Below are 22809 nucleotides of genomic sequence, written 5' to 3' on the forward strand. Positions count from 1 at the left end.
ACTTTGCTTAAAATACCCAGAAAAACTACAGTCTGGACTTTTCCCTCAAGCTCCTTTCATTATTGGAAAACCCCTATGTGCACAGTAAAAAAAACAAAAAAACAACAACTTTGGAATGCTGGCATAGGGTTAACAATTATGAGTGTGTTTTAAATGTAATGTAAACAGCAAAATGCATATCAGTCCTTCCACTAGTTCCCATGATGCCTAAAATTATACATACAGCATTTTAACATGATGAGCAGATTTGAATACGTTGAAAATAAAGTCTTAAACCACCATTAAAAACTTGTCTGAGTTGTATAATTATTCAGTGTCAGGTACAGTAGCTGTGAGACCCATTTCGTGTGATCTGTTTTTGCCCCAAAAGGAAATGTAGGAAAAGGAAATGCAGCCAGAGCTCTGGTATGACAGGATTTGGTGCCTTATGAAGATGGTAAAATATGCTGCCGGGCATGCCTGTTATTTTCAGATCCGAGCAGCCAGCTTCTTTTCCTCTTTTGGACTTTGTTCATAACGTTAGAGCTGAGAGAGTTGGGCACAACCAGAACTGTGACCGGAGGTTAGGCGATGAGTTCCATGAGGGTTTTAAAGGCTTCATGTCAGAGGATCCTGGATCATACAGTATCCACATGTATCAGTGCTGAGTGTCTAGAAGAGGTCTGTCAGTACATCTTAGTCATTAAAGGTACAGTTTTTTGAGATGTCAGAGAGGACAGTCAATTCAAATCAATTATGATGTTAAAGAACAGATTTCTTTGGAGCATCTGTCAAACGTGAAGAGCTAGATGTTTTTCCTCCATATTTGTTTCCAAATTGTACCTTTAATGTAAGATAATGCAAAGTGTTTCTATCACATCATCATAGGTCCACATACCTTTGTCTTTTATTTAAAAAAAACCTGCGTCATCTCTTTTTGCAGTCCTGATCAGACAGCAGCAGGTTATTGAGTTTGATGACAACGTTGGCAAAGTCTGTGAGTTCCACAAAGTCAGAGGTGATGATGTTGACTCCATCCACGCCTGGCCTCTGAGCTTCAACCCAGGACATGATGGTCGGCAGGTTTCTAGAACCACCACAAAGGACAGTGAACTGTTTCTGAACATCCTGCTATTTTTAGTTTAAACCGACTTTTAGACCTTGCAAAAGTATCGAGTGCCAAGATTCTGTCTCTGTAGGCGTTATTAGTTATGGCTAAAACACTGCCAAAGTCTAATCAGCTGTTCCCTGTCTGAATGTTTGTCTCTCCATCCACTAAATGTTATTAAAAGATGGTGACAGTGTTTTGAAATACATCTCAATGTGGGAGAAAAAAAGAAAATGTGATGAAAAAAAAAGGAAAAGAGCGAGATGTTTGTGTCTGTCTGTCTGTCTGTCTGTCTGTCTGTCAGTGAGAACCTTTGCCACTATTGTCTCAGAATGGCTGCTTTGCATTTAGCCATTTCTGTTTTGGTCCACACACACACCAGCAGACCGTAGCGTATCACTTCTAACACCCTCAAATTCTCCACTATGTTTCAGCCACCAGCAGAACAAAACCAGGAAGCCAGAATGTTTATCCAGCGGTGATAAACAATCCCATTTCCTCGGAAGCGCAAAATTAGGCCACCTCCCGTCTCGCCACAGCGGCGGTTCAGGAGTTTTATACCCTGGCACCGGTGGCTGGTTCTCTCAGATCTGAAGGCATGCAGAGTGTGCACTCTAAGTCAGGATTTCCACTGTCATTTCCACTTAAATCCTGCAGGCTCAGGGAGCTAGTTAGAGAAAGTCATTCCGCTCTTTTTTTGCTCAGGAAAATTAAGATCTGTTATCTGAGTGACTAAATGTGTTTCTCTCTGATATTCTGATGTTTTCATCCATAATGAAATAATCCACTGAAGTGACAGGATGTTGTGAAAGACAGACTAGACAGTTTTTTAAGTAGCCAGCACTGATCCTGGTGTTTTGCCGCTCAGCATCGTTTTTAAAGCCTGAAAAACATTGGTGGTGCTATAATTGCAGCATTTCACACCCTGTGGCATTAGATGTCATCATGACTTTCTCATATTCTGGTTGTTTAGGGACAGACTGTTGTCTTCTTTGTTCCATGGATTATACTGTATTGGCAGCATGTACTCTACTGCCCTCCACTGGACACAAACTAGTGCAAATAAAGGAAGCTACCCTAAAAAAAAACAGTCACTGACCTCTCCACCAGGTAGTTGCGTAGCCCCCACAGAAGGCCTTTGGCCACAGTGTTGACGGTGGGTGTAAGGATAGCCTGAGACACATGAAAGGATCCTTGCTTAGCCCTTTTGTTTAGTGTAGTTTCCAGGAACTAGAGAGGAGAGTGTGGAACAAAGGAAATCTTATGTAAAGTGTAAAAAAATGTTTTTAAATCAAATAAACCACAAAGTTTTTAAAATTTGACCTGAACCATTCAAACAAATATGAAGGGTGCCTGATTTCTGATGCATTGCCTGAATCTCTGTGAAGGGGTCCTGGGATTAATCTTGCTCCTTCTATGTATGGAATTTTGATGTGGGCACTTGAACACAGGCAGAATATTCTAACCTGTATTAGCTTGTTGGGTTCAGTTGTGTTTGCCCAGGGTGCAGGGATTTTGTTGCCAGGCCACATGAGTGGGTTGCCCTGGGCTGAAGGATGATGGTAGAACACAATCACCTGAGGAGAGAATACAGTATGAAAGACTATATACACTTTAGTATAGTCACTGCATAATGATGACTATCTGCACTGTTTACTTCCATCTTGCACTACTTGCACTAGTACCACCTCACCGATCTATGTGGTACCTATTACACTATTACACTGTTACACTCTTTCATATCAGGGTCTATGTTTGCCATTACAACCACCACTCATGTTCTGTTATGTCATGTCTGTTATGTCATGTCAATTTATAGCCTTGTTTACCTGTTTACTTGACCTTATTTTATCTTATTTACCTTATTTTTATCTTAGTTTGATCTTATTTCATGTTAATTATTATACATTTTATGTATGCACCAATCACTAAGGCAAATTAGTAATAAACTAGTAATGTGAATCCTCTTCACTTACATGGCAATAAACACGATTCTGATTCTGATTGTTATCATATTGATCTCATATTTTCATCAAACTAAATCTATTATCTAAATACACCCTCTATCCACAGTGACTGAGGAGGCAAGGGTGAAGACAGTGAGGACAATGGTGCCCTCTGCAGCTGCTAACTGTGCACGTTCGCTTCCACTCTCTCTCGCTCTCTCTCTCTCTCTCTCTCTCTCGTTCTCCTTTGCCAACTAAGCCAGTCAGAGATTAGGGTCATGGGAACAGGAACGATAGTATCTGAATGAGGTGCAGACATGCACATACTGCAGTAATGTAAAGCAGACATAACAGTGAAGCAGGATGCTGACACACATTGCACATGCAGGCACAGACATGTGTAAGCGTGCATGGGTGTCTGCTTATAGCTGTGTATACAGAAAGAGAGACAAAAGACAGAAATCTGGAGAGTGTTAGATAACAGGCAATATAAAGCATGGCAGAAGGGACGGCTACAAGGCAAAGAGAAACGAAGAGGCTAAAAGCTAAATGCACAGAAATGAGACAGGTATGTTGGATGGTGGAAAAAAAAAGTGTTAATGGGATGATGTTCACCACTAATTCCTGCCCAGGAGAGTCACAGGTGGCTGGGATTAACTGAGCACAGAGATTACATGAACCATCAACAACACTCACACGCTCTCTTACTCTTAACACACAGTAATAATAAGCGTTTCACTGCCGCTCACCTGATGTTTCTTCTCCCATAGATAGTCCAGAGTGATGCTCTCCACAGCGCCGTGGGTGCACAGCTTGCTCCCAAACACTTCCTGGAGCATGCCGATGAGATACACGTGGTGCTCGGCATCCATCGCATAGTAATGGTTGAAATCCAGAAAGACAACCTAACAATCAAACATAACACCTGATCAGATGGTTGTTTAAATCAAACTCATTTTATCCTGTTATACTGTCAGTGTGCGTCTCACCTCTTTCCTGTGTCTGACTAGGAAGGAGTTGATTTCTATCAGGCCGTCTCTCACCTTTGTGGGAAAGCAGAGGTACAACTTAATAAAGATCACAAAGATCAGGGTTAATGGAGTCAAAACATTGATTATGGAGTCAAATGTTCAAACTCCATAACTCCTTAACTCAGCCCTTTTTCAGCCATCTCATGACCTGCTGCAAAAAAACAAAACAATGTTTACCTCTGATCTATGTTTCAAGTGTTTCTTATCACACTCATAACAACAAAAACAGGTCAAAACAAAGGGCAAACGTGATTTTCATTGAGAAATGACACAAAATAGGATAAGTCCTGCACTCACCTTGTGTCCAAACAGGCCATGAATGAAGTAGATCTCATTTCCAGGCTCGCCGGGCTTGGAGGACACCCTCAGGTCAAAGTAACGAATCCCTGCATCCAGCTGCTCCTTAAAAGTCAAGTTCTAAGAAGACAAAAGGTGTCACATTTTACACAGCTGGCTGTAAAAACCCAACACATCTGTAAAGTGTGCTCATCTGAGCAGAATGAGTAGCTGGGTTAGGGTTACCTGTGTCATGGACCACTTCACCATTACTTTCTTGGCTATGACACTGAACATGGTGGCCAGGTATTTGACAAAAGCCTTCTGATCTGGCCCCACAGGAGCGTACACATCCACCCAGAACGTGAAAGAATCATGAGACCCTGGGAGAGAGAGCAAGAGGTGAAGATGCCGTTGCTCCCTGTAAGGTCACCAGAGGAACCAAACCTCTTTACGCGCGGGCTGGCTCACCTGGCACGGCGAGGTGTTTGAGGGGCATGGCACTGAGCTTGGAGGGGAGACAACCCATCCAATCAGCGTTGACATTGCCGATCCCCGCAGGTCTCGTCTTCATGTCAAGAACTCCCTTTCAACAACCCCGTTCAAGAAACCGCCCTCTGGTGCTGGTGCACGCCCGGCGACGGATTCACGTGGACTCCCAACAGGTAAACACTACCGTGCGTCATCATGGAGTAGAATCCCTAATTTAGAGAATGCAAAACTAAACTCCATAGACACTCTCCGAACGGCGTCAGTCAAACTGTGTGACCCGCTGCCTTTGCCCGGACCCGGTAGCGTCGCCGTTCCTTGTCCCAACATCCGCTGAGAAGGCCAGCGAGGAGCTAACGACCGCGGTAATCCTCTTAGATTTTACTTACTTCTCCTGCTTAACCTGGTCTCTCTGTATATATGTCTGTGTGTGTGTGTGTGTGTAAAGACCACCCCCTGAACACACGAACACACGGACGCACACACACACAAGAGTGAACTCGTGCAGAGGGGCCAGAGTTTGCAGATCATGACCTGTAGATAAGAAGGGTTTTGAGCCAATAACGCACAGCGCACACAGCGGATCAATGATCAATCAGGTGTCAAGTTGTGATGGCATCTTTTGCTGAAAAATAACAAAACATTCATTGAACAACATGTTCAATATATAGCAACAAGATTTTTAAAGTACATATTTAACCAAACATATCTAGGCCTAAACAACATTATGAACTGGATCAGACTGCTTTGACACTCAGAGCATAAATAATTTGCATATCTGAGTGCTGAGCTGTGTAAATATATTAACATCTGATATTATATTGCTGGGCAACCAAACTAATAATAAACAAATAGTTAAAGAGTCCATTCATTTTGAAACCACTCGTGAACCGTTTGCGCACATCCAACGATCATGCAGCGCCATCTGCTGGTGAAACATGTGAACTACACAACATTAAATGATATAAAACCAGCCTTGTTTCTAACGCCTTTAGCAACTTTCCATAAAAAATAATCATACAAATAGAAAAGCTCTCAAATCAACTCAAGGAAGTGTGTGTTATTTGTCGTACTAGTAAAACCCAGCATTGTTTGGACTTTGGAAATAACAAAATAAATACTAAAATCCATAAAAACATAGTATAAAATAAACATGTGTGAGTTATTTATTTCTTAATTTAGTATAACAACCATTTAGTAATTGGAGTACTTCCGCAGTATCGTCACCAAAGAACAACAAGCCCCACAAAGCATTGCGGCGGGACGCTCCACTTGTCACCTGGCAGCTGAACCAGCGTCGCGTTTGTGTGTACGTTTCCATGGGGAGAGAAGTCACACACACACACACACTCTCTCACACACCTTATCGGAATCAAAGAGCTGCGTTTGGACGTGAATTTTTATCTGGAGCTGTCAGCGGGCTCAGACAACGGCCGAGGGAAGGAACGGCAGCGCTGCGTGGTGAGTGTTTTTAAGCTGGAAGAAGAAGAAGAAGAAGTAGAAGAAGACGGAGAGACAGAGGATTAGGGCCGCAGCTACACAATGGCAGAACAGACTACCTGTCAAAGCTGGCATGTCAACAGCAAATGTATTTCTTCCTGGTAGCAACGCTGCTTTGCTGCCTTTACTCAAACCAAAACTGCCAACATTAGGCCAGTGTGTGTGTATATATTTAGATTAATTTATATTAATTATAAACAAAGCCTACATAAATATGAAGTCTGATATAGAAAAATTGATTTGATTATTTGATTCTTTACCACTGTCAGGTGTGTGTCCACCTGTGTGTTATATTATAGGACTCACATGGACACCTTATAATAGCCTATAGGTGACCTTGAATAGCTTCTTAATGTCATGCAGCCTGGATGTACGTCTTAATTCCCTTTAAATCCCTCCACAGCAGATTGCCATATGTGAAAGCTGAGTGCGGGCCTGCAGTCCGCTGGCTGGCCTCTCTGCTCGTCTTATTGCCTGAATGAGACTTGGTTACAAATCCGGGATTTGTTTAGAGAAAGCAGAGAAAGGGTCAATGTAAATATACAAAAAAAAATAACATTAAACATTTACAGATATTGTAAATTCCACTGGTGATTCATTCATTAAAGGATTTACAGGAGTCCTAAAGGGTAAACCTGGTTTGGGCAGACTTTTTTGGATTTGTTCCTGTGGCCCCAGTGAAATAAAGACTAATCTCATTTTGTTTAGCTGCCATTTCCTTCAACCTAAATACAGCATGTTAATGCTCAGGCCGACGATTTGATCACCAAGTTTCATGAATATAGCTTGCAGGTGGAATTCAAACCTTTGCTCCCTATCGCTCAGTAGTAACAGACTTATGTTGCCTAAACCGTTTGACCAACCAGTCTGAAATTTTCAGCCTTTTTGTTGCACACATGGTGAATATTTGATCAGTGCTTTATATCTGACATTTGAGGGTGATCTCCAAACACATTTAGATTTCATTTCTCAAGAAGAACACACACCATGTCGGTGTTTTGTTTGTGTATGTGTGTGTGTGTGTGCCAAAGTCCTTAGAGAGCTTTATTTGGCAACATCCAGTACCAGTCTGATCACTATGGCGTCAATCAGATCCTCTTGCCAGGCAGGGTGCTCGGGGGAAGGTGATAGATGCCGGTAAGCACGATGGTGATGTAACATCCTATTTACATCCCCACAGGCCTAATCTGCCTAGGACTGGCTATGTCATCACCCTTGGGTGGTCATGTTGGAGCCTCCTTCAGTACTCATCACTAAGATGAAACACCAGCAGTGGTCCTTCTGTTTGTTCATGCTCAGACCTCCTAAAATCCTGTTACAGGTGTGCAGATCTGACGTGTGATGGTTTGTAATGATTTTTTTTTATTTCCTTATTTTCTAGCTGTTGCTTTAACAACCAGATTCAACCTTGCTAACAATGGATGAGTGGACATTCTCTGGCTGACTGAAGTTCAATCTTTCCTGGAAATAAAAAAAAAAACTGAACTCTTCTGGAGAAGAGGCTGCTGAAGAACAAAGCTGAAGAGAACGGGAAATACATTTGACCTATGAATCAGCACCGCATCTCAACGACTCATCCCACAGAAAGTTAAGCAGCTCATGAGCCCGTCTTGAGAGATGATGAATCGCTACACCACCCTGAAGCAGCTGGGTGACGGCACCTACGGCAGCGTGCTGATGGGGAGAAGCATCGAATCTGGAGAGCTTGTAGCCATCAAGAGGTGAGGAGAGTGTTTAAACAGTGCCTCTCCTTTGCAATATAGTGAGACAATGCCAATAACATAGTGTGATAAGTGCAATCTTGTGATGTCAAGCAGCCATAATTTATATTAAATGTGTGCACAGGGTAGGTTATGGTTCTTATCTTGGCCACTTGAAGTATTGCTTTCTTTACATTGACTGTGAATCAGCTTATTATGATGTAGAGATGAAGGGTTTGCACCATGTCTCCTTTTAGTTCCAAGGGTTAAGGAACTAAAATTATATCAATGACTCCCCATGCTCTGCTGCACGCCCATAATTACCATAAAACACACAGGGCTGTCTGGATAATTTGTGTAATTCTTGTTTCCTGCCGTCACCAGGGCAAACAAACTCGCTTGTGTTGCTTTGTTTCAGCAGCGTGGCAGCAGGGTTCAATAATAGATGAGAAACCGGGGAGATGCGTCCACCGGTCGATCATTTGGTTACCATGAAAGACAATACATGTGGTGACGGTGAAAGGGAGTGAAAGTAGAGTGTTTGGGGGGGGGGGCGGGGGGGGGGGGTCAGGTTGCTGACATTGTGGAAAAGACGGCTGAAACTGGCAGCAGCTCAGAGAGGTGAAAAAGATATCAGCACCGCCTGTAAGTCTTATGTAATTCCAGAGGGAGGTATAGAGGTAATATTGTTAAGAGAGGAGAAACATTTTTTTTGTCTTAATTTACACAGCAACATAAACTGGGATAAATCTGACACATCATCTGAGCCATTGGTGTGTTTTTATATATATAATCCAATCAGAGATAAATCAATATTAAAGCATTTAGAATATGAGTTTATATCACTTTGCAGGTGCAGCTTCCCTCGTGCAGCGATATGATCTGAAACTGGAGACATGTCAAAAGAGCTAAATTATTCATAAAGTCTCACAAAGGAATATCGTGCCACCTTGATGCAATCTTTCTCTTTCTTAATTGTTTTCTGTCAATGTTTGTATTAGGATGAAGAGGAAGTTTTATTCATGGGAAGAATGTATGAACCTGCGAGAAGTGAAGGTAAGGATAGTGACGGAGGCTTAAAACACACACACTTACACACAGAAAATGAACTAAGGAGCTGTGTTTATGCTATCTGGAAGTTAGATATTTGACTATATTCTCATTCAGCTTTGTGCCGTAAAGCATGTCAGCACATTTGTTGTCTCATATCTGTCCAGTCTCTGAAGAAGCTGAACCATGCCAATGTGGTGAAACTAAAAGAGGTCATCAGGGAAAATGACCACCTTTACTTTGTCTTTGAGTACATGAAGGAGAACCTGTACCAGCTTATGAAGGACAGGTAAGCACAGAAACACCATGTTTCAGCATTTAAATGTTCGCACAAGTTGTTTATTCCATCATGTCATATTTAGCATCAGGTCAGGAGCTTCCCAGCTTAATCACAAGCCTGACAACAAAAGTTCTGATCATGTGTTTGTTGTCTAAATTTACAATAATCTAATGGGATCCGGTGGTTTCCGGGGGACTATTTTGTGTGTCTGTCACGGCACCATCCCGCCTTTAGAGTCTATTTTAAAAACAGCTTCCAATAGACTCCAATAGCACCTTTTCTGGGGGGGGGGGGGTGTTTTTGTTAGATTGGAAGGTGTGTGTACATGTGCAGCACACACACGGGATTTATTGTCAAACCCAAAATACAAACACATCCATGAGTTTACATACTGTATATAAGTATACTTTGTAATGCATGCACTGGTTTATTTGATTATATGTATGCTGTTTATGTTTATGTTTATGAGGCTGTCATTAGTCAGCTGATGAGGGTTTTATTGATTTTATGTTTACAGAAAAAAATTGTTCCCCGAATCAGTGATAAGAAACATAAGCTTTCAGATTTTACAAGGCCTGTCGTATATTCACAAAAATGGTAGGTGTACTGTGTTTAACTTGCAATGTTCTGAGAGTGGTTTCATGCTGCAAGATTCAGAAATCCACACCATAAAGCCCATGACACATGGAGCATTTCCATAACAAATCAGAAATTATAAAGAAATTAGAAAGCCATGAAATTCTTGTAGCATGTGAACCCTCTTTTAACTCTTATTTTAACACTCGCCTTAACTCTTCAGTCTGTGTGCTATAACATGAGTGGGTGTGTGGACATGAAGTTTGCATGTAAAAAAAGAAGAAGCTTGCTCATACAGTCTTTGTTTGTGCATGCTCCTTTCTGGACTCTCTGGACACCTTTCTCTAACTCTGCCTTCATCCTTTCTGTTTTTCTTCCTTCTCTTTGTTGTGCTGTTAGAGAGAATAAGATGTTCTCAGAGAATGAAATTAGGAACATCATGTTTCAAGTGCTATCTGGGTTGGCTTTTGTACATAAGCATGGTAAGAGGCTTACTGTTTTCTTCTTCAGAACGTAGCACAGCTGTTAGCATCTGTGGGTTTGGGTTGTGTTGTTTGTTGTAGAATGTGTTTTATTTGACCTCTGCTTTTGTTCTACTCAAGGCTCAGATTGCTGTAAATTACAAACATAATATGGCATACATCAGCCGAGAATAATCCAGCCTGTTACAGTTTCGGCCAAAACAATTTAACATCCATTCAGTCATGTTCAAAATTTAGTGTCCAGAGAAATATACAAAAAAACCTCAACCTCAGATTTTGGGCTTGTTTTACAGCGACAAGATCTGGGCAGAGGTTTTTTTAGAGGCAAATGTGAGGCCACCTGTCCAACAGTTAAAGCCTGGTTGCATTAGAACCATGATCCATAGCACAGCAGCAAATCTACATCAGAATGCTTTAAAAAAATGGAACGGCCTTGTCAAAATCCAGACCTCAGCCCAAATGAATTGCTGGGCAGGACCTTAGGTGGGCTCTGCATAAGTGAATGCACCAAAAAAAAACCCAATGAACCGACGCATTGTTGTGGAGAAGAATGGGCCACAATTCCTCAATAGTGATGTGAGAGACTGATGCAGTCATACAGGGGAAAAAAAATTCTGTTTGGCTTCAAAGAGCGGGTTCAAACCTTTGAACAAGACTGTACGCAGCCTTTGTAATGAATGTGTAAAACTACTGTGAAGCAGCTGTGTCCATTAAAAGGTGGTTAAATGTTGATGTAAACTGTTGTTCAGGTTTTTTCCATCGAGACATGAAGCCAGAGAATCTCCTGTGTATGGGACCAGAACTGGTCAAAATAGCAGATTTTGGACTGGCCAGAGAGATTCGGTCCAAGCCTCCTTACACAGACTATGTATCAACCAGATGGTGAGAGAATTTTCTGAATTTATCCTCATTTGTAATAGAAAAAAAAGTATCTATGGACCCATGACAGCGTGTTAAACCAGTGCACTTTGTGTTGTGTATGAAGGTACCGAGCTCCGGAGGTGCTGCTCAGATCGTCTACTTACAGCGCTGCTATTGACCTGTGGGCTGTGGGCTGCATCATGGCGGAACTCTACACACTCAGACCGCTTTTCCCCGGCAACAGTGAGGTGGACGAGATCTTTAAAATCTGCCAAGTCCTGGGTACTGTCAAAAAGGTGAGAAGGAAACAGAATACAGTTAAGTGTAAGATTAAGAAACCCTTAGATTCATTATTATTCTTCCCACATATTTAAACATTTAAATAAGCTAGTATAACCAATTATTGTTTATTTTGATTTTTCACACAATGGGAGTCATCATAGGAGAGAAATTCCACAGAGATGCCCAGTAATAGCTCATATTAAACAACTTTTTTTTAACACTAGCTGGCATATTCTTCTTACTTGCTTTTACTTAAAAGTCTGATTATAAATATAATCCATGGATTTTCTTCTCCATCAGATGGATTGGCCTGAGGGCTACCAGCTTGCATCTGCTATGAACTTTCGCTTCCCTCAGTGTGTGCCCACCCACCTAAAGACCCTCATCCCAAATGCCAGCAACGAGGCCATTACACTGATGAAGGACCTCCTGCAATGGGACCCGAAAAAGAGGCCGACAGCTGTACAGGTAGAGAGTGCAACGTTAACCACTACACCCACACAAGTGAGCTTGAGTTCTAATCCCAGTCATTTTCAGTAGCCCTATGCCCCTGCAAATGCTATACTTCTTCATGCGTGGTCCATGTCACGTATACATCCCATGCACAATATGTTGTCGTTATATTATTAGATATAATTTATGCTCTGGTGAGACAGTTGAATTACTCTGGGGGCCTCGAGTAGGAAACACCTTTCCAGGGGGAGTGATGATACTTTTCCATTTTCTGCCTTCAAGACTCCCAGGTGATTTGGTTGTGGATGGGTGCACATTCTCAGAACCTTCTGAATCTGACAGCAAACAACTCTAACTGTTGAAGAGAAAAAAAGTCGAAGCTTCATGTTTTCTGACAACTCTGGAGCAGATATTTGCCGATAAATTAATCAGGACATCCTGTGCATTAAACCCATCCCTTCAGGTCTGAGAGAAGCAGGTCACACCTCGGCTTGTTTACATGCACATGTTGCATAAAAGTTCTTGTCTCTAGTGTAATGTGGCACATGGTGTTGAAGTACCAGAAAACAATACTTACATCATGAAATAGCTTAATAACAATCTGTAATCATCCCTTATTCCTGTCCAGGCCCTGCGTTACCCTTACTTCCAGGTAGGCCAGGTCTTGGGGCCTCGTCCTCAGAGCCAGGAGGTCAAGAAGGTGCAGAACAGGCCACTGGTCCATAAACAGGCCTCCGAGTCCAAGGCTGACCCCCATCAGTCTTCCTCTGAGTCCAAAGCCTCCACATCTTCCTGCAGAAGCCATCAGCAGCATCAGCCTCTTCAGCAGATCCCCCTGCCCCAAGCTGAGACTAAACCTGGAGGCATAAGCCATGCAGTGAGTAACCTTATGAAATCAGAATGGGAAAAGTAGTCCTTCTAGATGAACTTATGACTTATGACTTGTAAGAGTAAGAGTTGGTCTTCTTCTGCAGAAGGGTGCGTCGCTGGGCACTGAGAACAGCAGCGGTGCCGGCGGGATGGGGGTGCTGAAGAGTGGTCGTCGTCGCTGGGGCCAGATGGTGACGAGGACCTCAGACAGCTGGGAAGAATCTGACCCGTCAGAGACTGCCGCCTCCCACTCCAAGAAACCGAGCCTGGGGAATGCAGAGGAGGAGAGAAGCACTAAGGAGCACTGTCCACAGTAAGAGCATCAGTGTTTTAGAAATGAATGAACTCTGTGAAAGTACCACTCAGAATCACGATTTAATGTGATGGTTGTTTAATGTATTTTCAGGCCAAAGGAGCAGAAACCTCTGTATTCCTTCAGCACAGTTACTAAGCTACCTAACAATGTTAAGATTAGCCAAAATGACTCTAATCTCCCAGGATCTGCGGCACGCCAGCACTATCTCAGCCAGTCACGGTATTTACCAGGTAAGTCAAATAGGTCACCACAAGCTGTCCCTTAACTCTTCTATTATTATCTAATAAGATGAACGTATGCCATGTGTCCAGCTGATGCTGATGCGGTCAGCTCTTCACTCAGACTGTTTCTGTTGCTTTAAGGCTTGATAGGCAAGAATCAGACTTCCTCAGGGGATAAGGAGCTGAGTGGCATGACGCTGCGGGACCTGTGGGAGAACTCCTCAAACACTGTAAATAAACCTCTTGCTCCAATTGGAGGAGGATTATCTGTCACCAGAGCCAATGCAGGTAAGGACCGCTGATGTCTAATGCAGATATATTAAGAGGTTTGGAGGACGGGACTCAGGTTTTCCAGATTTTTACCTGCGAGAAATGTTGTCTAATGTAGAGAGATACTACACTCTGTGGTTTGGAGGATATTTATAAGAAACACCAAGTGATTATGGAGAATTATGCAAATGTATAACATGCTCAACCCCCTCTATCCATTACCTTAAGATAGTGCTACTCAGTGGTGATTCCACAGTCTGTTGTAGCCCTAAGCAACAATTCACTGGGGGCCCCCTCCAGCATTCTTCATCATTTTGTCATCAATAAACTGTAGAGGAAAAAATTTCAAACATTTAATATTTGTATAAATATATGGAGGTCCCATACTGTTATTGCTGCAGCCAGCCACTGCTGTAGATACAGGGAGGCCCCAGACTGGCCTCCTTGACTGCAGGCACTCGTTTATACACGTCTTTTAGCTTGTGCATCATTTTAGGCACGTATTTAACTTTGTTAATGTAACAGTTAAACCTTTTGTTCCTTTTGTTACTACACCTCGACGTGCCTCATTTCGCCCATGCAATGGAAAGCTGGCGGCTGTCAGTGCCGCCCGGTGTTACATAACACGCCGCTGCCCTCTCTGTGTTACAAAGGCTCTAAATGCTAACGATGCAGCTAATGTCTCCTGATCAGTAGTTACGGCTGTTAGCCTAAGTGTCTGCGACTTTAGAGATGGCTCTAAATCATTTGTCATGTAGATGGACATACAATATGGTCCCCATGCTTCCCTCCTTCTCTCGTCTCTCTCTTACCCCCTTGTCTCTCCCTCTCCCATTGTTTATTCATGAGATTGTCGGTGTAAGATCAAGTGTTGCTTTAAAGGGCCTTCTACTGCCCCCCCTTGCTTCTTCATTTGTCCGACTGCCCCCCCTCAGCACTTGGCTGTGTTTGTTTTGATACCACTCAATCAGTGATATCGAGTACTCAAGTTATTGATATGTGTGTCACCTGTTATTTAATCTTTCCCTTTCTCTTCTTACTCCTTTCTGACTGCATGCCTGTCACACATTAGAAGAGAATGCCACTAAATCTGTGGATAGCACACCAGAGAAAGCTGTTGTAAAAGAAAGAATACTGGAGAAAATAGATCTCTCTAAAGGTATATGACCTCACATACAGCCAGCTCCCTCCTTAGTCGTTTGACATGCTATAGCTGCTTTTTGTACAAACTTTGCAGTATATATGTGATGAGCTTGAGGGTAAAACTAACAACCAGCATGGCGGCCGATGCCACGGCGCTTCAGGTATTCAAGCAGCAACTTTACATGTGAAAGGAAGCAGCTGGTAAAAGCTCTGCAGGAGACAAAAGATGCAAATACACAGTTCAACCGGAGAACTAAGAAGCCCGGTCGCTAAATAAAAGGTAAATTACACTACAAGCACAACAGTCCTCATAATAGGACAATGGAGCTTTAGACTTAATTGGACTGATAACATCTGCCCCCTGCTGGTTGACAAGTTGAATGACACATGGTTTGATTGATCCGTTTGGCTCTGTAGATGTTTGCATAATGCAGTAGCCCCATCACGCATGCTTACACCAGTAAGTAGTGCCAGTGAAGTAATGTGTGAAAACAAAGCTTGCTATAAGTTTCTTCATTTGTGTTTTTGTGTTTGTAAAATAACCATATTGCTTTTGACATTAATAATGACGATCTATCAACCCTGTCTTTCTTCTCTTAAAAGGGAACTTTGTGAGCACAAAGTATAACCTCTCCAGCGGCTACATCCCATCGTTCCAAAAGAAAGAGGTCGGCTCAGTGGGACAGAGAATTCAGCTCGCTCCTTTAGCCGGCCAGCATGCAAGTAAGGCATTATTATTTTATCTGCTGCATACAACAAATAAAAAAAACATCTCTCTGCTCTTTAAATCTTCAGGTGAATATAGTTTCTGTAGGATCACCCCTTTCCTCCTCCGTTTCCACTCACAATATTTCCAAACTGTCACTTAACTGGGACTTGCATTTCTTCTCTTTCTTCACTCTTTCAGTCAATCTGTCTTCTTCTTCTTCTCCTGAAAATAAAAAAGACAAAGCAAAATCTACAAAGCTCAAGCCCATATCCAACTCATCAGTGAGTGAAACTAGTGAAGGTATTGTCATTCAATAATGATCTGCTTATCACTTCACAAACACACAATTTTTTTATCACCTTAAACTTTCTAATCTCTTGCACAGACATGCATACATGTCTTTTATTTATTACACCAGAATCGCATCGATAACTCCTTGTGCACACAGAGGACAGACTGCTGTGTGAAATGAACAAACTCTGGGATGTTTAATTTCAGATTACGATGGCTGGAGGAGGAGGACAGACAGGACCCAGCTGAAGGGAAGCAGTTACTCAGCACTGGGAAAAACCTCCGGAAATATTCTGAGCAGAGCTCCCGCTGTGCAGCCCGTCCACGGCAGGGTGGACTGGACGTCCAAGTATGGTGGAAATCGGTAGTTCAGGGAAGAAGAAGCAGCAGCTGCTAATCGGACAGGGTGGCGGTACACAATGAGTCTCTGGCAGATATTTCCAAATTGTGCGAAAGAGATTGTATGACACATCCAGGAGAGTTTTTTTTTTGTTTTTTGTTTCCATGGTCATACATTTTGGATCAATCATATGTGCATGGAGATGATTTGTAGATGATTGGTTGCCATGGTGATGAACTAAAACTGATTGCACGACAATCCCACTGTATTCCTAAAGGATGCAGCGTGAGCCAATTCTACTGATAGCAACTGGATATTTTTAAAAAATGTAACAAAGCTGTAGCTTCTTTTTTTTTAAACTGTAGTTTTTATTGTCAAGTATTGTTTTACTACCTGTAACAAGATGTGTTTTTTTATTAATGGTTCCTACATTACTTATATTCACCAGACTGTAGACCACACATGGAAACAATCTTCAGTGCAATGGCTGTAAGAATGATGAATGTACATTGGAAAGCAAATGCATACCTGTTTGTATTATGCAAGGATAAAACATTTTGTAACTATTTTATATGAATAAATACATGAGCGTGCGCTGTGCACGTTCATTCACAAATGACAGGACAGCTCGTCTTCTATAAACAAGATACTATATTTTCTTTATCAGTTATACAAAATGACATGTTCCACAGTTTATGTTATTAGCACTTCTTCATGTTTCAACATCCTCACTTCATCAGGACTCCACAGGTTTCTGAAGCAACGTCAAGCCGAGCTTCCCCAACATCAGAAGACTGGAACAAGACGACAGGCACACGTTCACCGGTAAATAAATGTCACCACAGCCACCTGATTAAAGACTTTAAGAGCCATAATACAAAAGGACCATATACATTCTTAAAGGTAGGGTAGGAGATTTTGAAAACTCAGTGAGAGTCGGCCAGATTTGGAAAGTAAACACACGCCCCTTTCTCTCGGAGCTCACCCCGAAGCCACGCCTCCCAATCACATGGATGCGCATTACCTGAGGACGAGCTGCGGTCTGTGACTTCGGCCATCATGCACGTACCTCTCTGGTGCACAGAGCAGGGAGAGAGTGACAACCAGCCAATACTCCTACAGGGTCCACCCGGAGGATTGGCTGATGTTTTTATGTTTTATAGCTTCAGATGATTCATATTCTTCGCTTTAATGGGAAACTGCTGACCTAATCGGTTGCCATCGGATTGTAAAGAGAAGTTACACTAATTTAACAAAAAGTGCATCAGCATGAAATCTCCTACCCTAGCTTTAATCCAGCTGATCCTATTAGGTGATCGAAATGGATACTGCACCTTGCTCCAGCCATCAAACCAGCTGGCATGAACTTCCTGGATCCGTAGAACCTCTTTCCCATGATGCCGGTCATAGCTCCAGATGTAGCTGTAGATGAATGTGTAATGAAAACTTTAAAGAAGAATTTTAAGAGTTTCTGCTAAAACAACCGTATATAATGATGTGACTAAAGCAAGCATTCATCTATAACTCAAAGATGTCGCACATATCTATCCTGGAACGGTCATCCGGTGGACATACTGTGCATCATATAAGTCATCAGATAAGTGTACCAACCTAAAGACACCCAAATATTTTGAGGGTCATTGGAGGTCTGGTAGGCACCAAAACCTGCGAGACCACCAAAGAGAAGACCAGCAGCCAAGGAGGGGACACTGCCTGGAAATATAAAGGAGGTCAACACCTGCATCTGACATCCACAGGGCTGAAGAGCATGTGAAGTGGGCATGAGCTACTTTTAGTAAGCATGATAAGACAATTTAGCATAAAAACAAACAATATGAAGAAAGCTGACTGGGTGTTATTGTATATACAGCACACACAGACTACCTGCTTTCACGTAGCCAACGACTCCACCGCTTGCAATAAGGGTTGCGTACCCATATCCAACCCAGTCCACAGACATGTTGGACACCTACCAGGATCACAGTGAGACTTTAGAGATATGCAACAGCAAACATTCAATCCAAAAGACTTCCTCCTACAATGACTCTAACATTACTTACTGATGCAAAAATATTAAAAGGGCTCCCTGAGTCCTGCAGCACAGAGCTGTTACAGAAAACTAGCTGAACAAACAAAATGTGTGAAAACATGGTGCCCCTTCAGAAAGGTTCCCGCTCTGTGTTATGGACAGATATCTCTCAGAGGGGACGTGTTTATCTCTTTTAGTAGATAAGACCAACTGCTGCAGTCAGAGCTTTAGCATGAGCATCAAACTAGCATGAGTGTTACGACACAAACGCAGCTTAGAACTCACCGAATATGATGAACACACTCTCAGAAACACTTTATAAACATTCACCGTATTTTTATTCTGAACTACAGCTTTTAAAGTCGACGACTGTCAAATGTGAAACTACAAAGAAAGAAAAGATATCAACATACAACCTTACTCTTCCAGTTTGTCCTCTAGCAGCGGCTGCTTGTTCTCCACCGAGCACAAATTAGTGATGCACCTTGCTTTGTGAGTGGCTCATGGGAAATGTAGGCTTTACATAACTGTGCGAATTGTTGCCTTCACAAGGCCAAGAAGGCTAAAACTCTTCTATAAAATATCAGAATTAATTTCACAAATGTATGACTGTCCATTAACCTTTAATTTAATTTAATTTAATTTAATTTAATTTAATTTAATTTAATTTAATTTAATTTAATTTAATTTAATATTTTAACAACTGATTTTGTTGTTTAAATAAATAGTAAATAATCATTTAAGAATGGAAATTTAATGGATACACGAGTCAACATATTGACCACCACACGATGGCGCCACAGGATTAGAATGTGTTTCAACTAAAAAAAAACACTCTTCATCCTGAAGCATTAAGAAGTTATACGTTTTCAAATCATACATTTTGATATTTTGAAATAAAATGTCGACAGACGTGCAGGATAAAAACTCATCGCCTTGGAATGTGTGTTTTCAGTATCAGGACCCTCTTGGATGATCACCATGAAAAATGGGCAGGTTTAATCTTGGAGGTTTGATTAAAGTTTATGAAGAAGGACAGGTGGATAAAGTAAACAAACGTGTTTATTCAAGTGTGATGAATTGCTGAAATCTTCGGTCCAGAGATAAACATTTCAGATCATTCTGTGCCAAGATTTTATTTCACTTAAACTACACATGTTCCTTGTGGCCACCTGCTTTTTTTTCTTCTCTTTGACTGGCATCGGTTTGGCAGTTATACTTACTGGAATGCTCCCTGCGCACACAGACTCATTTGGTTTCAATTACCTACAATATTGTCTTCAATCTACAGCACTTGCTGTGCATGCGTCCTTATTTTTTTTCCTTCTTCTTCCTCAGCAAGATGGCGCTGGAACACAATTTATCCTCCATGGAGAGCAGCGTTTCATACAAAGGGCCTGAAACCTTTTCACTCAACAATAACCAATTTTATGAATATCGCAAAGCTGCACGGGGCTTTTGAACCTTGAAAGCTGGTAATAGATGTTGCAAAAGGAATATTTTGTTCAAGACTGACCAACTTCTGTAAAAAGGAACTGTGTCTATGACGCGTAAATTACGCACAAACCTGTAAATAATAATAATAATAATAATAATAATAATAATAATAAAAATGATGATGATTGGTTGTACAAATTGCCTGAGGTGCAGCCGTTGCTGTCGCCTTTTAGTGACAGCCCGCGGTTTCAGATCGTTGCCTGAGGCCCGGTGCATTGGTGGAAGTGGTTGAAACCAAGCCCTATAGACAAACAGGCCAGATATTCAAAAGGGACCCCGCTCCAGTCTGGTAGTAACCCACTCTCTCTCAGATAGCTTCTGAAACTTACTCCTCCCTTGCGCAGAGCCCCAAACAATATTTCTGATCCCCCCACCTCCACCTCCCGCTCCTTTGTCCAGGCCTGGTAAGGTCTATATAGCTGCAGGTATTGTGTGCGCAGTTAAAACGTGTTGGCCTTTGAAGTCAAACATGAAGGCTTGTTCACAATATTAACACCACAAAAAAAATCTATAGACCCCGTGTGGAATTATGCAGCTGCAACAAATACATTGATCCATAGATATGAATGGAGCAAAAATGGGGTGCAAATGTGCGTCAAAAAAGTTTGACAGTGCGCACAGTCAATGGTGTCTGATGTAGTAACACATGCGTCAATGATATGTGCCGTCGACGTGTCCCGTTTGCAGCCAGTTGCAAGCTGCATGTGCGTGTCAGAAACCTGCAAGAGGGGGAAAAGGGTTTTTTTTTTTGGACTTAATATTTGACCATTATCACATATGTGAGCGCACGTGTTGCTCTGCTATCTGTGTGTGTGTGGAGAAAGCTCATTCTCTCTTGGCCTGAGGGGTCTACATAAGTATGTATTAGAAATAAACAGTGGATAAATAAATAATGACCCTCACAATAGCGGGGTAGCGTTCTGTGTGTAGAAGTAATGATGTTGGCAGTTAACCTTCAAGTTTTTAACTTGACACAGTTTCATTTTCTCTGAGAATTCATGTTTTTTCTACCAAGACAAATCAGAAGAACAAACAGACATGGAAAGGTTAACTGACTCCATGAACTCACAGATTATAGTTTTATAATATTATGAAATATTTACTAATAAATCATATTTATTATTTAGGTTTTGCCAATAATAATGTAGCAAGCGGCACAGGCGCACTGTCAAAATACACAGAATTAATGTTTTGGTTTTTTTTGGAAGATTTGATATTAACACTCCAACAAATCCCAAATTCATATTTTCTTAAATAAAGTTTTTTCTTATAAACAAATATCAATAGTTTTAGTTACATTTGTTTTAAAAAAAAGTTTATACGAGACTATTTCACTTTTTTTTCTAGGTTAGTCTATGTTATGCATTCTCGTCCACACCCGGTGTAGTGCGCATGCGTCACCAGGTGGCCCCCCCTCACCGTTTTATGGCCAGGTGAGGCGATCCGGTCCAGGTAAAAAAGTTAAGGTTTACTTTGGGACCGGAGGCTTTAATCAGATAGAAGCGGCAGCGACAAAAAAAAAAAACAAAAACAAACCACCAAAGGCAGCAGAAGACAAAGAATGTCAGTTATGGGCAAAATGGGGGAATGGCAGGTATGTGCTGTTTACTTTAAGACAAAGAGTCTGCTGCGAAAATCCATGAAAACTGTCAAAGTGTCGACTTGTTGTGAGATGAGACTGCATACATGGGCTCTGTCGAGTGTTTTGTAAGGGGAAGTTTAAGTGTCATAAACTGGAGGCTTGTAGGTTTGATCCGGCAGCAGATCGTGTACAGATATTTGATTTATTTTGGAACCTTTTTACCGGTTCGGAGCCTCACACGTCAAATCCTTACGCTTATTTCTTTTTGCTATAAACACCTGAATCAGATCACATGCTGTATGAAACTATAGGTGCGTATTTTATATATATTAGAGATGAGCATAAACACATTATTTTGTGTTGTGCACCGAGGACGCGCAGCTTTCATTGTACATATAGTTCTTTGAAGTCAAAAGTGAACTTTTCATAAATATACTTCACACGCTGTTCTAAATTCAGGTTGCATGACTTACAAAGCATCCCATAATTGACTTTCTATAGTGTTATTCTACAGATTGCCTGGGCTTCACTTAAAATCTGCCCTTGTTTTTGGGAGGATTTAAGGGACGACCTGAGCTCTCTGCTGAAACACAATACTTCAGTTTCACTCGTTCGGACAGCCTAGGAGGACCCTCGCGTCGTCAGCTACTTTCATTGCGTCAGATTCATTAATAACAACTGCTGGGTTAAAAAGACAGAGAGAGAGAGAGAGAGAGAGAGAGAGAGAGAGAAAGGTGCTCCACCAGAAATGGTAATCCAGGTTTTAAACAAGAGGGGCCAACGCCTTAAAGAGCAGGCGACCTGTCTGCTGACCCACGACCTGCTGAGGTGAAGGCTCGACCGGCGTCAGCGCAGAGCCGGGCTCCCCCCTAGCCACTCATTCAAATGAAACAAGGCCATGTTGTTGTGTTAATTATTTACATCACCCACCACCCCAAACCCCGCGCCCAAAGCAGGTAGTCAATGGACCTGTAGAGTCGCTTCGTATAGCTCACCTTTTTAACATAACATTTAAAGAATAGCCTCTCAAGGTCTCCACTCTCAATGGGATTAAAATAACAGTCAAGGCTGGCAACAAAGTGACTGACAGGGCAGTATTTGCATAGACATGCTGTTTTCACATAAAAAAAATATTTCATCAATAAGACACTGGCACTGAGAGCAGTTAAGGCCAAAGAAGTTTTTTTTTTCTTCTGCTTGATTCTGTATAAAACTTAAAAAAAATACAATTTCTGCATTATGATTTTCTCCAGTTTCCAAAAAGACAAGAAACAGTCCCAGGTGCATGCAAGTCCCCATGCATGACTGTATACCCTCCCCTCCCTTCCACAAACTAAACAAAAAAAAAACCACACACACCTCACTGAACAGTAGAAATAATAATAAGCATGTGTAGCGTCTTCTGCTTTAGTTTTTACCTGTGCGCTGTCCATTGCTGCTGTTGTGTGTGTGAGCAGATGGGGGGGGGGGGAATCAAACGGCTGTTGATATGCTAATGAGGCCCTATGCCAGTGTTATTACAGAGCTG

General features: G+C 41.8%; 3 protein-coding genes across 12 annotated transcripts; 1 reads left to right on the forward strand and 2 right to left on the reverse strand.

Annotated features, from left to right (window-relative positions):
* Positions 1–906: 906 nt before the first annotated feature.
* plcxd2 (phosphatidylinositol-specific phospholipase C, X domain containing 2) lies at positions 907–4914 on the reverse strand. The gene is made up of 8 exons (XM_028432700.1): positions 4812–4914; positions 4587–4723; positions 4362–4481; positions 4023–4076; positions 3783–3938; positions 2554–2664; positions 2187–2317; positions 907–1066 (listed from the first exon to the last, which is right to left on the reverse strand). The coding sequence occupies exons 1-8, from the start codon at positions 4912–4914 to the stop codon at positions 907–909; spliced, it is 972 nt and encodes a 323-aa protein (XP_028288501.1).
* Positions 4915–5075: 161 nt separating this feature from the next.
* On the forward strand, positions 5076–16757 carry mak (male germ cell-associated kinase). 6 transcript variants are annotated; one of them, XM_028433459.1, is made up of 16 exons: positions 5076–5194; positions 7711–8050; positions 9031–9085; positions 9247–9368; positions 9877–9956; positions 11167–11299; positions 11403–11574; positions 11861–12028; positions 12642–12890; positions 12988–13196; positions 13290–13429; positions 13562–13708; positions 14763–14849; positions 15437–15556; positions 15741–15842; positions 16041–16757. In XM_028433459.1, exons 2-16 carry the CDS (start codon positions 7947–7949, stop codon positions 16199–16201), a joined length of 2049 nt encoding a protein of 682 aa, XP_028289260.1. In that variant the 5' UTR covers positions 5076–5194; positions 7711–7946; the 3' UTR covers positions 16202–16757. The 6 variants fall into 6 exon arrangements, with proteins under 6 accessions (XP_028289260.1, XP_028289259.1, XP_028289261.1 ...); XM_028433458.1 differs by lacking the exon at positions 5076–5194 and adding an exon at positions 6157–6290; XM_028433460.1 differs by lacking the exon at positions 5076–5194 and adding an exon at positions 6157–6290 and having other exon boundaries at positions 15780–15842.
* A 47-nt stretch (positions 16758–16804) lies between these two features.
* On the reverse strand, positions 16805–18686 carry tmem14ca (transmembrane protein 14Ca). Of its 5 annotated transcripts, none has more exons than XM_028433468.1 (5): positions 18624–18686; positions 18058–18142; positions 17785–17886; positions 17508–17595; positions 16805–16967 (listed from the first exon to the last, which is right to left on the reverse strand). In XM_028433468.1, the coding sequence occupies exons 2-5, from the start codon at positions 18131–18133 to the stop codon at positions 16910–16912; spliced, it is 324 nt and encodes a 107-aa protein (XP_028289269.1). In that variant the 5' UTR covers positions 18134–18142; positions 18624–18686; the 3' UTR covers positions 16805–16909. The 5 variants fall into 5 exon arrangements, with proteins under 5 accessions (XP_028289269.1, XP_028289267.1, XP_028289268.1 ...); XM_028433466.1 differs by having other exon boundaries at positions 18619–18684; XM_028433467.1 differs by having other exon boundaries at positions 18616–18681.
* Between the last annotated feature and the right edge of the window lie 4123 nt (positions 18687–22809).

Source organism: Parambassis ranga, chromosome 20, assembly GCF_900634625.1.
Source record: "Parambassis ranga chromosome 20, fParRan2.1, whole genome shotgun sequence".
NCBI lineage: Eukaryota > Metazoa > Chordata > Actinopteri > Ambassidae > Parambassis > Parambassis ranga.

Coding starts and splice junctions, on each gene's coding strand:
- plcxd2 (XM_028432700.1), bottom strand. CDS start 4,914: ATGAAGACGAGACCTGCGGGGATCGGCAATGTCAACGCTGATTGGATG. Junction 4,724..4,811: donor CAAACACCTCGCCGTGCCAG/GTGAGCCAGCCC, acceptor TCTCTCTCCCAG/GGTCTCATGATTCTTTCACG. Junction 4,482..4,586: donor TGAAGTGGTCCATGACACAG/GTAACCCTAACC, acceptor TTGTCTTCTTAG/AACTTGACTTTTAAGGAGCA.
- tmem14ca (XM_028433464.1), bottom strand. CDS start 18,323: ATGTTTTCACACATTTTGTTTGTTCAGCTAGTTTTCTGTAACAGCTCT. Junction 17,887..18,057: donor CGTTGGCTACGTGAAAGCAG/GTAGTCTGTGTG, acceptor TTATATTTCCAG/GCAGTGTCCCCTCCTTGGCT. Junction 17,596..17,784: donor AAATATTTGGGTGTCTTTAG/GTTGGTACACTT, acceptor ATTCATCTACAG/CTACATCTGGAGCTATGACC.
- mak (XM_028433459.1), top strand. CDS start 7,947: ATGATGAATCGCTACACCACCCTGAAGCAGCTGGGTGACGGCACCTAC. Junction 9,086..9,246: donor TGAACCTGCGAGAAGTGAAG/GTAAGGATAGTG, acceptor ATATCTGTCCAG/TCTCTGAAGAAGCTGAACCA. Junction 13,197..13,289: donor ACTAAGGAGCACTGTCCACA/GTAAGAGCATCA, acceptor ATGTATTTTCAG/GCCAAAGGAGCAGAAACCTC.